The sequence below is a fragment of the Trypanosoma cruzi genome, genomic scaffold (assembly GCF_000209065.1).
Source record: "Trypanosoma cruzi strain CL Brener 1047053517173 genomic scaffold, whole genome shotgun sequence".
NCBI lineage: Eukaryota > Euglenozoa > Kinetoplastea > Trypanosomatida > Trypanosomatidae > Trypanosoma > Trypanosoma cruzi.
Window position 1 is genome coordinate 36,231 of NW_001849538.1, and position 14,112 is coordinate 50,342.

General features: G+C 51.5%; 7 protein-coding genes and 1 pseudogene across 7 annotated transcripts, besides 12 other annotated features; all 8 read left to right on the forward strand.

The window, feature by feature from the left end:
- Positions 1–8,240: part of a sequence feature (heterozygous, non-Esmeraldo-like haplotype) that runs on past the window's edge.
- Positions 487–1,062, forward strand: Tc00.1047053507049.130 (annotated as a pseudogene).
- On the forward strand, positions 2,259–6,017 carry Tc00.1047053507049.119 (hypothetical protein, conserved; the record flags this gene model as incomplete). The annotated part of the gene is made up of 1 exon (XM_811340.1): positions 2,259–6,017. The coding sequence occupies one exon, from the start codon at positions 2,259–2,261 to the stop codon at positions 6,015–6,017; it is 3,759 nt and encodes a 1,252-aa protein (XP_816433.1).
- Positions 6,259–6,855, forward strand: Tc00.1047053507049.110 (hypothetical protein, conserved; the record flags this gene model as incomplete). The annotated part of the gene is made up of 1 exon (XM_811332.1): positions 6,259–6,855. The coding sequence occupies one exon, from the start codon at positions 6,259–6,261 to the stop codon at positions 6,853–6,855; it is 597 nt and encodes a 198-aa protein (XP_816425.1).
- Positions 6,932–6,953: a sequence feature (AT_rich).
- Tc00.1047053507049.100 (hypothetical protein, conserved) lies at positions 7,245–8,174 on the forward strand (the record flags this gene model as incomplete). Its single annotated transcript, XM_811331.1, has 1 exon — positions 7,245–8,174. One exon carries the CDS (start codon positions 7,245–7,247, stop codon positions 8,172–8,174), a length of 930 nt encoding a protein of 309 aa, XP_816424.1.
- Positions 8,235–8,263: a sequence feature (AT_rich).
- Positions 8,241–8,708: a sequence feature (areas merged during assembly that could not be assigned to a particular haplotype. This can correspond to areas where the two haplotypes were merged or to regions with more than two copies in the genome that were merged during assembly.).
- Positions 8,709–8,805: a sequence feature (heterozygous, Esmeraldo-like haplotype).
- Tc00.1047053507049.90 (hypothetical protein, conserved) lies at positions 8,727–10,514 on the forward strand (the record flags this gene model as incomplete). The annotated part of the gene is made up of 1 exon (XM_811330.1): positions 8,727–10,514. The coding sequence occupies one exon, from the start codon at positions 8,727–8,729 to the stop codon at positions 10,512–10,514; it is 1,788 nt and encodes a 595-aa protein (XP_816423.1).
- Positions 8,806–9,036: a sequence feature (areas merged during assembly that could not be assigned to a particular haplotype. This can correspond to areas where the two haplotypes were merged or to regions with more than two copies in the genome that were merged during assembly.).
- Positions 9,037–14,112: part of a sequence feature (heterozygous, non-Esmeraldo-like haplotype) that runs on past the window's edge.
- Positions 10,685–10,715: a sequence feature (AT_rich).
- Positions 10,926–11,831, forward strand: Tc00.1047053507049.80 (hypothetical protein, conserved; the record flags this gene model as incomplete). Its single annotated transcript, XM_811329.1, has 1 exon — positions 10,926–11,831. The coding sequence occupies one exon, from the start codon at positions 10,926–10,928 to the stop codon at positions 11,829–11,831; it is 906 nt and encodes a 301-aa protein (XP_816422.1).
- Positions 12,149–12,229: a sequence feature (A-rich).
- Positions 12,236–12,736, forward strand: Tc00.1047053507049.70 (hypothetical protein, conserved; the record flags this gene model as incomplete). Its single annotated transcript, XM_811328.1, has 1 exon — positions 12,236–12,736. The coding sequence occupies one exon, from the start codon at positions 12,236–12,238 to the stop codon at positions 12,734–12,736; it is 501 nt and encodes a 166-aa protein (XP_816421.1).
- Positions 12,899–12,918: a microsatellite.
- Positions 13,117–13,173: a sequence feature (A-rich).
- Positions 13,332–13,358: a microsatellite.
- On the forward strand, positions 13,404–14,075 carry Tc00.1047053507049.66 (uncharacterized protein; the record flags this gene model as incomplete). Its single annotated transcript, XM_811339.1, has 1 exon — positions 13,404–14,075. The coding sequence occupies one exon, from the start codon at positions 13,404–13,406 to the stop codon at positions 14,073–14,075; it is 672 nt and encodes a 223-aa protein (XP_816432.1).

The following is a 14,112-nucleotide window of genomic DNA, read 5'->3' on the forward strand; positions in this document are numbered from 1 at the left end:
CAAGGACCAGCCACCTGCAGACGAGGCAATAAAGTTTAAAGTGGGTGCATTGTTTGTTGTTTTCCTGTTGACGTGACAGGGTCTTTGTTTTTTTTTTCCTTTTTATTGGTTTGAAGAGAAGAGGGCTGCGCGTGATAGGCAGAGAATCAAGAGAAGGAAAATAGGTCCTTTCAACCTCCCTAACCATAGAGTCTGACAATAACGTTATAAAATTGCAATTGGGCGACGATGTCAACAACAGTGCCGGATTGCATGACGACGCTTGTGCCACAAGGGAGAGAGGTTTTTCTCCCGTCAACTGTAGTGGCAATGACTGTAACACCAGACACCGTGTGGCTTGCCATGGCAGATGGTGGGGTGGAGGTCCGTGATGGTCTTACCGCCGGACTCTTACATCGCTTTGCAAGTGCGCCAAGGCCAACCTCTGTGACACGCATTTGGTCACTGATTGCCGTGACAACACAAAGCAAGGGACCGCAGGTTTGGATGGGCCTCTCGAGCGGCAGTGTTGAGGTGTATGACGCCCGGTCCTTTGCTCTAGTGCGGCAGATGAATAAGCACGCTGGCGGTGTGTACTGTCTTGCGGAGTTCGGTGGCTACGTGTACTCTGGAGGTAGCGACTTCAAAATTGCGCAATGGAGTGCAGAAGACGGGAAAGTTATTCGGGTGCTGCACGGGCATACCAACTACGTTCGTTGCCTGTACGCGGAGGGCAACGCGGTTGTGAGCGGGTCCGACGACTGCACCGTGCGGGTGTGGGATGCGGGGAGTGGTGAGGCGCAGTTGACCGGTCACTTCCACGGTCGCGCGGGCGTCTCAGCGCTGTGCCGTGTTGGCGTGACGATGTGGTCGGGTGACAATGACGGGCGAGTTATTGCCTGGAAGCTGAACACGTGTGAGGCATTGCGTGTGCTGCACGCGCACGGTGGTCGCGTGGCTTCCCTGCGAAAGATCGGCTCCCGTGTATACTCCGGTGGGGCCGATGGCATCATTGCCGTGTTTGACGCGGAGGACTGTCAGCTGGTACAGCGGATCGAGGATCACCGGGGCGCTCGCATCACGACGGTTCAATGTGCCGTAGAATGTGGCCGGCATAGCGTTTGGACAGCTGCGTCGGACAACACCGTACGCTGTTGGCATCACGACGATCACTGGGCCATGACCTCGGAGCGGGAACGATTCAACGATATGCGTTGGTACTACGCCACGGTGCGGTCGCACCACGAGACGAATGAACGGTTGTTGAAGCAGCAGCGTGAATTGATGGAACTGGTTTTTCTCTCCCAGGGAGGGGAAAATGCCGTGCGCCATGTGCTGACGATGAACGAAGAAATGAAAAGCTCAGCGCTTCTAAACTGTTGGATGATGCAGGAGAAAATGCGGGAATTTGAGAAGCGGACTCAAGAACTGCAGAACGAGCGTTCACACGTAGAGGCCGAGATACAAAAACAGGAGCAGAATCTGCAGGTGATGCGAGGCCTTCTTCAGAAAACTTTGGAGGCAGTGCAGCGGGCCCGCGACGGTGGTGCGAAATATCATGTGCCAGAGAGCACAAAAGTTGCCACCTTTGCTTCCGAAGGTACGCCCGCGGGACCCACCGTATCAACTGCGACCATGACAGCGCCTCCAACTGCGAGTCTGCCTGCACCTCCAACTGCGAGTCTGCCTGCACCTCCAACTGCGAGTGTACCTGCACCTCCAACTGCGAGTGTGCCGGCGCCTCCAACTGCGAGTGTGCCGGCGCCTCCAACTGCGAGTGTGCCTGCGCCTCCAACTGCGAGTCTGCCTGCACCTCCAACTGCGAGTGTACCTGCGCCTCCAACTGCGAGTGTACCTGCGCCTCCAACTGCGAGTGTGCCGGCGCCTCCAACTACAAGTGTGCCTGCGCCTCCAACTGCGAGTGTGCCTGCGCCTCCAACTGGGCCGAGGTCTGCTGGTGCGAAGGCATCTTTTTCTTGAACAGAGGAATAGCCAACATCATTTGACTTTGAAGTAGAAGTTTTTATTTAATATATGTATATCGCATTCCATAAGTGGTTTGAAACGTTTTGAAGCGCCGCATAGATTTTTTTAAGCTCCATGAACTTCGTTATGATAGAAGCATGTGCAAGGGCATCTCTAGTTTTGTGAATGAAAATATTTTATCCCCTCTGTGTTGTTTCCTTGGATCACTGAATCCTTTCCCTATTTGTTAGTAGTTTAAATAGCTAGCAGAGTGCCGGCAGGAAGGAGCCCTGTGGCGAAGGAAGTGTTACACAATGTTACAGGGAAAGCATGACAGATGGCCGTCGGGCAGACAAGAATTGGGCGAAATAGACAAGAGGTTTGTCACTGCATCGCCCGCTCGAGTGATGGTTACCTGTGCTCATCATGTGTGGATGGCACTTGAGAATGGGGTTGAAGTACACAATGCGCGCACAACCGAACTTGTAAAAAAATGGAATGTAGAGCCGTCAGGAGGAAAGAAGGGTAGTAGCACTTTGTCGCTGATTGCCGTGACAACACAAAGCAAGGGACCGCAGGTTTGGATGGGCCTCTCGAGCGGCAGTGTTGAGGTGTATGACGCCCGGTCCTTTGCTCTAGTGCGGCAGATGAATAAGCACGCTGGCGGTGTGTACTGTCTTGCGGAGTTCGGTGGCTACGTGTACTCTGGAGGTAGCGACTTCAAAATTGCGCAATGGAGTGCAGAAGACGGGAAAGTTATTCGGGTGCTGCACGGGCATACCAACTACGTTCGTTGCCTGTACGCGGAGGGCAACGCGGTTGTGAGCGGGTCCGACGACTGCACCGTGCGGGTGTGGGATGCGGGGAGTGGTGAGGCGCAGTTGACCGGTCACTTCCACGGTCGCGCGGGCGTCTCAGCGCTGTGCCGTGTTGGCGTGACGATGTGGTCGGGTGACAATGACGGGCGAGTTATTGCCTGGAAGCTGAACACGTGTGAGGCATTGCGTGTGCTGCACGCGCACGGTGGTCGCGTGGCTTCCCTGCGAAAGATCGGCTCCCGTGTATACTCCGGTGGGGCCGATGGCATCATTGCCGTGTTTGACGCGGAGGACTGTCAGCTGGTACAGCGGATCGAGGATCACCGGGGCGCTCGCATCACTGCCCTTGTTGGACCAGCCGAGCTGCGTCGATTCTGTATCTGGTCGTGTGGTACTGACAGCAAGATACGCTGCTGGTTCCAGGACGAGTATGTCCCAATGACCGACGACCAGGAGAGGTTCGCAGAGGGCTTTTGGTACCTTACAGGTTCGACCCCTTACCGCGAGTTTCGCGAGAGCGTGTTGAGGCAGAATAATTTCTTACGTGATAAGTTGATTGTGTCAGAGAAGCAAAATACGCGTATGTTGGATCTTTTGAATTTTTCCAACGCGTCACTTACTCCGAAGCACATGCAGAGGCGCGAGGCGAGTACCATGGAGGAATATCAGCTTGCCAAGGAGCGGCTGGAATCCGTCGAGAATGAACTCCAAATGTCCAAGGAAAGGCTGAAAGATATTGATAATGAGACGCGTACGGTGTTGGAGCTTCTTCGTGTGGCTCGGGCAGAACTAGGCGTGTTGGATTTTCCAGCACTCCAGTCCCTCTCAGGGACGAAAAGCAACGTGGCCCCCGGGGTACCCGGTGCGAATACAGTTCAGCTCTCGCCTCCGGTAACAACAGGCACAAAAGTCTCGGCTGCTACTTTGCCGCCGTGGGGTTCATTTGCCCCTGGAGTGGTCCGCTTGCTACCGGTTTTACGAGAAGGTGTCTCAGGTGTTGGAGTAGATGCAACCCCGAATACATTGGACACAAATGCATTTTCTTCTTCATCTCCTGCCCCCACTTACGGCGTCAAAGCCGCGTCGTTTTCTGCGGGCCTCGGGAAACAAGCACAGCCAGTGGGAGGCACGGGTGTAACCACGGCAGCGACACAGCCATTCTCGGCCACAACACAGCCGTTGGGAGGCACGGGTGTAACCACGGCAACGACACAGCCATTCTCGGCCACAACACAGCCGTTGGGAGGTACGGGTGTGACCACGGCAACGGCACAGCCATTCTCGGCCACAACACAGCCGTTGGGAGGCACGGGTGTAACCACGGCAACGGCACAGCCATTCTCGGCAACAACACAGCCGTTGGGAGGTACGGGTGTGACCACGGCAACGGCACAGCCATTCTCGGCAACAACACAGCCGTTGGGAGGCACGGGTGTGACCACGGCAACGGCACAGCCATTCTCGGCCACAACACAGCCGTTGGGAGGCACGGGTGTGACCACGGCAACGGCACAGCCATTCTCGGCAACAACACAGCCGTTGGGAGGCACGGGTGTGACCACGGCAACGACACAGCCATTCTCAGCCACAACACAGCCGTTGGGAGGCACGGGTGTAACCACGGCAACGACACAGCCATTCTCGGCCACAACACAGCCGTTGGGAGGCACGGGTGTGACCACGGCAGCGACACAGCCATTCTCGGCAACAACACAGCCGTTGGGAGGCACGGGTGTGACCACGGCAACGACACAGCCATTCTCAGCCACAACACAGCCGTTGGGAGGCACGGGTGTAACCACGGCAACGACACAGCCATTCTCGGCCACAACACAGCCGTTGGGAGGTACGGGTGTGACCACGGCAACGGCACAGCCATTCTCGGCCACAACACAGCCGTTGGGAGGCACGGGTGTAACCACGGCAACGGCACAGCCATTCTCGGCAACAACACAGCCGTTGGGAGGTACGGGTGTGACCACGGCAACGGCACAGCCATTCTCGGCCACAACACAGCCGTTGGGAGGTACGGGTGTGACCACGGCAACGGCACAGCCATTCTCGGCAACAACACAGCCGTTGGGAGGCACGGGTGTGACCACGGCAACGGCACAGCCATTCTCGGCCACAACACAGCCGTTGGGAGGCACGGGTGTGACCGCGGCAACGACACAGCCATTCTCGGCAACAACACAGCCGTTGGGAGGCACGGGTGTAACCACGGCAGCGACACAGCCATTCTCGGCCACAACACAGCCGTTGGGAGGTACGGGTGTGACCACGGCAACGGCGCAGCCATTCTCGGCAACAACACAGCCGTTGGGAGGCACGGGTGTGACCACGGCAACGACACAGCCATTCTCAGCCACAACACAGCCGTTGGGAGGCACGGGTGTAACCACGGCAACGACACAGCCATTCTCGGCCACAACACAGCCGTTGGGAGGCACGGGTGTGACCACGGCAGCGACACAGCCATTCTCGGCAACAACACAGCCGTTGGGAGGCACGGGTGTGACCACGGCAACGGCACAGCCATTCTCGGCCACAACACAGCCGTTGGGAGGCACGGGTGTGACCACGGCAGCGACACAGCCATTCTCGGCCACAACACAGCCGTTGGGAGGCACGGGTGTAACCACGGCAACGACACAGCCATTCTCGGCAACAACACAGCCGTTGGGAGGTACGGGTGTGACCACGGCAACGGCACAGCCATTCTCGGCCACAACACAGCCGTTGGGAGGCACGGGTGTAACCACGGCAACGACACAGCCATTCTCGGCCACAACACAGCCGTTGGGAGGCACGGGTGTGACCACGGCAACGACACAGCCATTCTCGGCAACAACACAGCCGTTGGGAGGTACGGGTGTGACCACGGCAACGGCACAGCCATTCTCGGCCACAACACAGCCGTTGGGAGGCACGGGTGTGGCCCCGGCTAGCTCTGTTTCTACTTCTGGTATTCAAGCTGTTCAATTTTCCACTTCCCCGCCAGAGCATAAAGATGCCCTTCTTGAGGCGTTGGCTCGGGCTGGTGCTGTCGAGGGTGCTAGATCTTGGAAGGGTGTAGAGTGGACCAATAAGAATGTGGGCCACTATATTCAGCGGCGCTTCTACGGCGGGGAGCCAAGTCTTCGTGCACCAGACCTTGAAAAGCGAAGGAGACGGGGAAAAAGACTACCCAAAATCCGGCTGGTTCCGCTGAGCGAGAAAAGGAGTCCCGGGGAGATGAGCCCAACATCGCCATAGAATTTGTCACGAAGTTACTTAGAGAAAAAATAACTTTGAATTTCAACTTGCAATACCACTTCTTTTATTGTTTTAATTTCTGGTTTTCTTTTGATTTGTACGATTAGGAGTCACATAAACTTGATTGCTCTTCAAGCATGACTTCTTGGTTTTGTTTTGTTTTTTTTTACTTGGGGTTGACGAGAAGGGTGTTTGGGTTTGCGGTACGGGAACCTCTTAGAAAAAAAATAGGGCATTCAAGATGTTGACTGCGGCGGTTCCACCACCAACACAACCGCCACCTGTGGAAAAATTTCCGGTTCCGACGGGAACCACGCGTGTTACGGCAGGTAGTAGCTATCCGTCTCAATTGCCAGCCTCTGTTCCAATACCGCAAAAAAAGTCTTCGGTATCTTTGCCCACGGCTGCTTTTGTTGCACAACAAACGCAAGGCCCTACGCTGGCAACAACAACTGCGGCGCCAGTTTTGAAGTCACAATTCACACAACCTCTGGTGGTTCCAGTCGTTGCGACCTCAGCGCCGACTCTCGAAGTTTTGCCCACATGCATCCCCGTTGTGCCATCTGTTTTGTGGTATAACAAACAAATACAACACATCTCTGCAAAGCCCTCTTGCGGTGCAGTGTCTGAGGCAGTAAGCTCACTTAGGGTACGACACAGCGATGAACACCGCGCAAGTCCGTCCATGTATCCTCCGAAGAATAGGTATTTGTGGCAGCCTGCACCTTTGTCCGAGAACATCGCATCGGAATCGTGGCGTGGGACATACTGGAAGTATGTAGATGTTCATCGTTACATTGCGAGGCGGTACTGCGGAAACCCACCTCCGAAAGAGTAAATGAAGAACACATGAATTGTCCGTTCTTCTTGTGAAGAAGTGTGAATTCCCGGTTAGTGGCCCTGAGAATGAAAAGAATATATATATATATATATAATGTGTTCTATTTGGCTTTTTACCGTTTTTTTTTTCTCCTTCCTTTTGCACTTTTCCTGCCAATTGTGTCGTCCGTGTTAACTTCCCCGCGACCGAAGCCTGTACTGTGGCCATTCATCTGCAGTTTGGCTACCCGTTACTGGAGAGCAAAGTTGAGAGAGGAATTAATCAAAGTCCAACAACAAGAGAAGGGCGGCGGTTTACGGTATAAGGAACAGAACAACATAAAAAAAAAAGGGGAGGGGAAGAAGCAGTAAGGCTTTGTTTCTATTAGAAAGGGGATAAAATCCATCATGCTGCGACGCACTTCTGGGAACAAGGCATTGCATGCCTTTGTTCGTTCGCCCCATTATCGATCAGTTCCTAGTGCCGGACCCAATGGGATTGTCATCAATCGCGACATGCTTATCCATCAATTTCGGGATTTCTACAAGACCCTGCAGCACTCATCCTTAGTTGATAAGGTTCATTTGATGTCCGAGAGACCCTCTGTGGAGGCGTTACGTGTAGCAGATCAAATGGCCTCTATTGGTGCTACTTTTTTAGGAATGCCTCTAACAGGCATGGAGCATCGCGCAACAGAGTTTATGGAGTCGATGCGATATGTGCGGGGTGCCGGTGGCCCATCTACACTTGCTTCGTACCTACAGGATACGGAAAGCTGTCGTTGTCACAGCGGTGATATTGTATGCTTGCCAACCGGCATTGCAGTTGGGCATGGCCCTCGCACAAATGCAGTGGCTCACTCAACGCTGAGGCAGTTGTTTGAGGTTAAGGAGGACCAGTTCTCCTTTGATGTCTTTACACTGGAGCAAGAAGGAGACGCACCACCGCTTGGTGACTACTTTGGTTTCGCCGGAAACAACGTTCTCTTAACCTGGAAAGATGAGCATGGCCTATTGGCAGTGGATCAGTACCAGCAGAAGCAACCTCAAGCCGAGATGAATGTTGTGTACCTCGAGCCTGGATGTCATTTTCTGTCTTTTTACGGTGTTGATTTCACGACAGACGTGTTGGTACAAAAAGGATACGAGCGGTCCATGGACAGCATCGCCGCCGCGGGGCTAAACCCCATCCCGGTGCAGTGGTCAGAGATGGACAAACTTGGTGTCTCAATGCGGGCGGCGGTGCTACCTTTGAAGTTTCTCAAAGCAAACGTCGGTGGTATGCTGTCGAGGAACAAAAGCCGCGGGGCGAGGTGGCAGACACATCAAATACCCTGAAGAAATTGGAGAAAAAGGCAGCAGAGGCCTTTTCTTCTTTTTTTTTTTTCTGTCTTTTCCATAAATAAATAAATATATACATATTTTTTGTGCTCTTGGAGAACCTCTTTGTTGTTGTTGTTTTTCTTCAAGGGGCCGACTGCGCTAATTAAAGCAACAGGAATATGTTATGCTTATTGCACATTATTTTCTCCTGCAACGAAGGTATGTAATGTGTTAAATTTGCACCGTTCGTAGGGATCAAAGAAGAAACCAGCATTAGCCAGAGCAATTTTATCTCTTAATGGGGTGGGGATGGATCCTTTTCCTTTTTGTTGTTGTTTTGAGAGGCTCCCGGTGATCAATGTGCTTCCATTCTTTTTTTTTTTTCTTTCCTATTGGCGCTACATCTTTTTCCAGGACTTTTTCATTATTATTATTATTATTCCGTGTGCGTATCTACCCTGTGTGGTGAAGCGGTACACGAGAATCTTTTGAAAATTTAGTTGAAGAGGCACAGGAAGAATTGGAGCTGTAGAGAAGAAAATTTTGAACTCACGCGGAAGCGAATACATGACTTCCAATGATATTAATGCTTTTAAGCAGTACCTCTGGTCACTCTTTCAGTCGTACTCCTACATCCCAAGCGGAGGTGGAAACGGCGGCCCACCGGCGCGGCGGCTCAGCGAGAGTGGTTACCGCGCCGTCATTTCGTTGGTTGCAACTACCGACGTTATGAGTCGCTTTTTTTTGGCAGAGGATGAGATCACGCAGCGTGAATGCCTCAAACGCATGGATTCTGAACGCTTTAGAGAAGAAGTGTGGGAAGAGATGATTTCTGCGGAAGAACGGCTCCGAGACTGTGCCGGTGGTGTCACCGAGGACGCTGGAAATAAGGAAGTGGAATTGGGGGAACTCGACGTGGCGATATCAACGGATTACGATTATCACATCATGCGGCCATCTTTAGGGCAAAAAACCATCGGTTGGAACATTTTCATTGCAGTGTTGTTACTGCGCCTCAGCAACTCCCTCCACCTGCGTATCGAGGACCACATATTGCGGGGGTGCCAAGAGGCATTACATCCCTTGGCGCGGTTGCTGCCAGTGCAGGGCTCTCGTGTAGCTTCGAAGGTTGATGGTTTTGCATCTTATTTGTCTCAAGTTGAGAGACGCCCCTGCATCGACAAAGAACGACCCGCAACAACCGTCATGCGTTTAGCTTTGGAGGAGCATGCCAGAGATCCAGCGCCACGGCGCAGCTCCGCTTCAGGAAGCTTTTTTACATCTGCTAGAATCAAGACGAGTCTGCACGATAAGGCATCTGGGAGTGGTGTCGAAGTGGCTGCAGAAGTGATGCAGCCGACTTTTGTGTCCCCGTTTGAGCGTCGCAGAATGCGGAATGTTGACGCTCTTGGGCGGCTTGAGCAATTTGCGGGCAGTGTTGGGGGACCATCATCGGCCACGGTAGGGGCTGGCACGGCGGCTCACCGACTGAAACCGCGATGCGAGCGCATGGACGTTAAAAATGGCATTCCGAACGACGAGCATCCACATCAATCCTCACCCCCACCACGCCCGAAACATTCGTCTATGATGGTTCCCGCCGTTTCTCGTCCAGGTTGTATTGGGTCAGCGAGAGGCAGGAACGTTCCGATTGAAGTTATGAAGCTTCACCAACGGCTCACTCGAGGCAACGAAAATCGGTTAGAAGAAACTGGCGGTGACGCGTTATTCAGAGGCTCGAGAGGGAGCATGAAGCGATCATCCTTGGAAACGACGCTGGAAGTGTGGAACTCCACTCACATGAAAGGAAATATACCCTCTGCAGACACTGGATCGGAGGTGTACCATGCCCGGCATGACGAGGAGATAAATAAAAGCGATGACGAGCGTTGCCGACCAGCTGCACAGTGTTCATTTTTAGCCTCATCTTGCTCGCCTTCGCCGAATCGAGAGCAGATACGCGGTGCGAAAAAGATTTTGGTGCCCCTTGGAACCAATTTGCAAGATGGCCCCTCATGCTCACTGGGAGAAGGGCCATCTTTGTGCAAGGAGAACATTCCAGCTGCTGTCAGTGCTCTTGATGGCACATTGCGGCAGCGGAAACAAATTGGCGCTGCAAAGGGAACAATCGCCTGCGGAGAGCCAACTGGTCCAAGGGAAGCACCCCAACAGAAACCACTTGAATTACCGTCCTCACAACGTGGGACGCGGAGGCAGCCTGGGCCACCGCTCTCACCCTCCAATCGAGCCCTCTCCCGAACGGCGAGGGGTCAACGTCCTGTACAACCCATTGTTCCCCCCACGAGAGCACCACCAGTGGACGGGTGGGGGTCTCAAAATAGAAACAGCGACTAAATGAATTTAATGGGCACTGAATATTTTGTGTAATGAGGTTTTTAGATCTTTTTGTTTTTTTTTGGGAGGGGAATTGCCCGATCCTCTTAGATATGCTTCGAACATTCTGTAGAGCAAATGGCAAATCGGCAGCTTGTATTAGAATTTTATTGAATAAATAGATTGAAAACAAAAAAATATATTATTTATTTATTTATTTTTGCATCTGTTATTGTCATGCCCTGTGTTTTTGCTTCTTTTATTTCTCTTACTTTTGTTGTTTTATATTTTTCTCCCCCCTCCCTCAAGGTCGATTGGTCTCTCGTGGCAGAAGACACCCCACACACACACACACCTGGTGTTTCTGCCTTTCCCCCCTTACAGTCATCACTACTTATACGCACTGCAGCCGTTCTTTTCCACTAGACGATAATGCTGATGGCATCTCGTATGCGTCGTGAGGGTGTTACCTCTCGACGCCTTACTTTGCGGTTGTCGCACAATACGGCAACAACTTCGGTTTTTGGCGTCTCTTTGCTGCAGTCTCGCGGCATCCGTACGGTGATTGCACCGCGTCCTGCCGTTACGACGCTAGTGTATATTGACAAGTACGGTCGTCCCTTACGTAACAGTACGGAGACGGATCTATCACTGATCCGCACGCGTGACAACAAATTTTATTTGCAACGCGTTCTTGAGGGCGGTGAAGTCATTCGCTGGCGTGCACCAGGACTGGATCACCTGAAAAATGTCACCAATTTTGAAACCTACACCCTGAATGAAATAGACGAGTATGGCGGTGTTGTCATCCCCGCTGACTTGATGCCTACGGCGTCCAACGATCCGCCAAGCTTTCATGACGCTGTATATTACATCAATCGCGTGGAGGCGAAGAGGAAGTTTACACGCAAAGACCGGCGTCAATGGCATCGGCTTCTCTTTGCGCATTGGAAGGAAAGCCCTGAGAAATTTTTAAATCATTCCATTGGTGCTTATGGAATGCCGTTTCTATTTGTCTTGTGGCTGACAATTCGCGGCTTTCATAGCATCAAGAACAACAAGCCCTTCTGGGACGTCAATGTCTACGGCAAGACGGATGAAGAGCAGGTTTTGCAAGACCCGTGGCTAAGGCTCAAACGCTTTTCAGATCGTCACCCAGAGCACGAGGGTCTTGATATGACGGTAACGATGATGTCACCTGGACAGTCGCGTCTGTCCTCCTCGCGAGCTGAAATACGTGAGACTGACTTCACAGACCCCCACTTTCACAGCGAACTTTGGTGGAAGATTCGACACGTGCGGTACTACGGCCACTGGCCAAAGGGTCTGGCAGAGTGAAACGGAATGTCAAAAGAGGAAGGGGAAGGGCGATGGGGTATTTTGCTCGATAAATTCCTTCTTGCAGTTTTGCCGAGCTTGCGACCAGCCTTGCGTCGTTGAGACGCCTCCCCCTTCCCCTTCCTGTACCGGACGCCATGACATTTTCTTTTTTTTTTTTCCTTTCCTTGCCAGTTATTTTATTGACCGTCAGTGCGGCATCGTGCAATTGTTTATTTATCTCTTTTTTCTTTCTTTCGTGGAGAACTTTTTTTTATTATGCATTTGGTCCTGTTTGTTTCTTTGCGCTGTTATCACGTGGGCTCTGCCACTATCCGTTGTTTTTTGTTTGTTTGTTTCTTTCTCTTTTTAATTTTTATATTTGCCACGTTTTTATTTGTTTTTTTTTTTTCTTTATTCCCTAGATGTCGCACAACATCATCCGACGTATCTTTGGTGACCGCAAGCTGCCTGAGAACCTTAGCGGTAACGACTATGAGCGTTTCATGCAGGAGAACTTCCCCAAGTGGATTCAAGAGTTTGAGGAAAGCGGGTTTCTTGAGGCAACAAAGCTGCCGGTAATTAAGAGTGAGGACGAGTTCTTGCAAAAGCTGCGGGAACACAAGGATGACCTCATGGTAATTAAATTCTGGAAACATGCTTGTATTCCATGCTTGTCGTTTGCGGAGATGTACAAGCAGGCGTCAGAGCAGTGTAAGGCCGAAAAGCGCCGCATCGTGTGGTATAGCGTGGACACAAAAGACATCGACACACGGTCACTTGTGGAGTATCAGCTTGTTACCGGCACACCCACCATTCAGACCTTTAATGGGTTGAAGCAAGTGGGAAAGGAGATCCGTGCAACGAATGCGGAGGACTTGATGAAGGAACTCACCTTGCGGGAGGCGACGGTGATGAGTAGATGACATTGGGCCGTGTGTGTCTCTGTGCGCCCTAGCAGAAGTGAGAAGGGAAAGAGGCATTTAAGTGGGTAAATTCATTTTCATGTGGCAAATATCCCGTCTCTGTAATAACAATGCGCAGCGCCGACAGGAACGGGGAAAATTTTCTTTTTGGGCGGCAGTGCCTTGTTGTTGTTGTTGTTGTTTTTCTATTTGCCTGCTGCCTCTACTACAGTGAGTTGGGGATCGCACCACAAAAGGATGGGGGAGGGGGAGACATTACGGCTTGTGTCACTCAGTCGCTGATATAAACAACAACATCAGCAACCCAGTAAAAAAAATAATACAACTGTGTTGATTGTAATTTGGCTTTGATGGCGCATCCGATGGTCCTCCTTACATAATTTACTTTTTCCTTTCTTTTTTTTTTCTTTGTTTCTCTTCTGTCTCTTTCCTTTTTTGTGTGTGTATATGTATTCTCCACACACGCACTCTTCCTTTTCAAATGATGGCAGCAGCGTCGGTGCACATAACTGAAATAGACATTTAAGGTGGAAGGGGAAAGGGGGAAAAAGATTACTGTAATTCCGTATTATATATAAATACATACACATAAATATATTTATTTATTTACTTACTTATTTATATAGAAATAGCCGGCTTTGTTCTCGCCAGAAGGAGACGTATTGCGATGCTAAGTACATTTGTATTTTCTATTGTGACAGTTGTTGTCCTATTTCTTGTGGTGGTTACATATTTTATCTGCTCATCTCTCCGGAGAAAAATGAGATTAGAACGGGTACGAAGCACAAGAATGGAGCCTTTCTATCCCGAGGCGATTCCCGTCGAGCTGCCACAGCAGTACATTCACCAACAATGTGCTGAAGGCAATGCATTGATCGACGCGCAGAACGATATTCTTTGCGGCCAGTCAGAGTTCTTTGAGGTGGTGACAACATTGAGCAACAAAGACGATAGCCGAGATAATTCAGGAGAGTTGGGAAGAAATGAAGCAAGTATTGGGGAGGCGGGTGGAGGCCGCAATGGACGGCCAAATCGTCGAAACTCTCCGCAGTCTGGAAAGAAGTTCTCAGCTGGCGAAAATCCTTTAAGCCGGCCTCAGAAAGGGGGACATATTATCTGCGAGGTGTCGCCAAACGGCCCTGACGGGTCCGATCGAATATATCTGCGTCGACTTCCCTCAACAAGGGTATATGGCCGCGCCCATTACACCCGCAGTAACTCGGCTGGATCGACGGTTTGGCGGGAAAAGGAAGAGGACGGGCCCAATGTGTCCCACAGCGTAGACAGTACCAAATCTGTTATGCATGACGAAGATAAGAAGAAGAAAAACGAAGAGTAGAAATATACAAAAGCGTTATAATTGGAGCGTGTAGAAT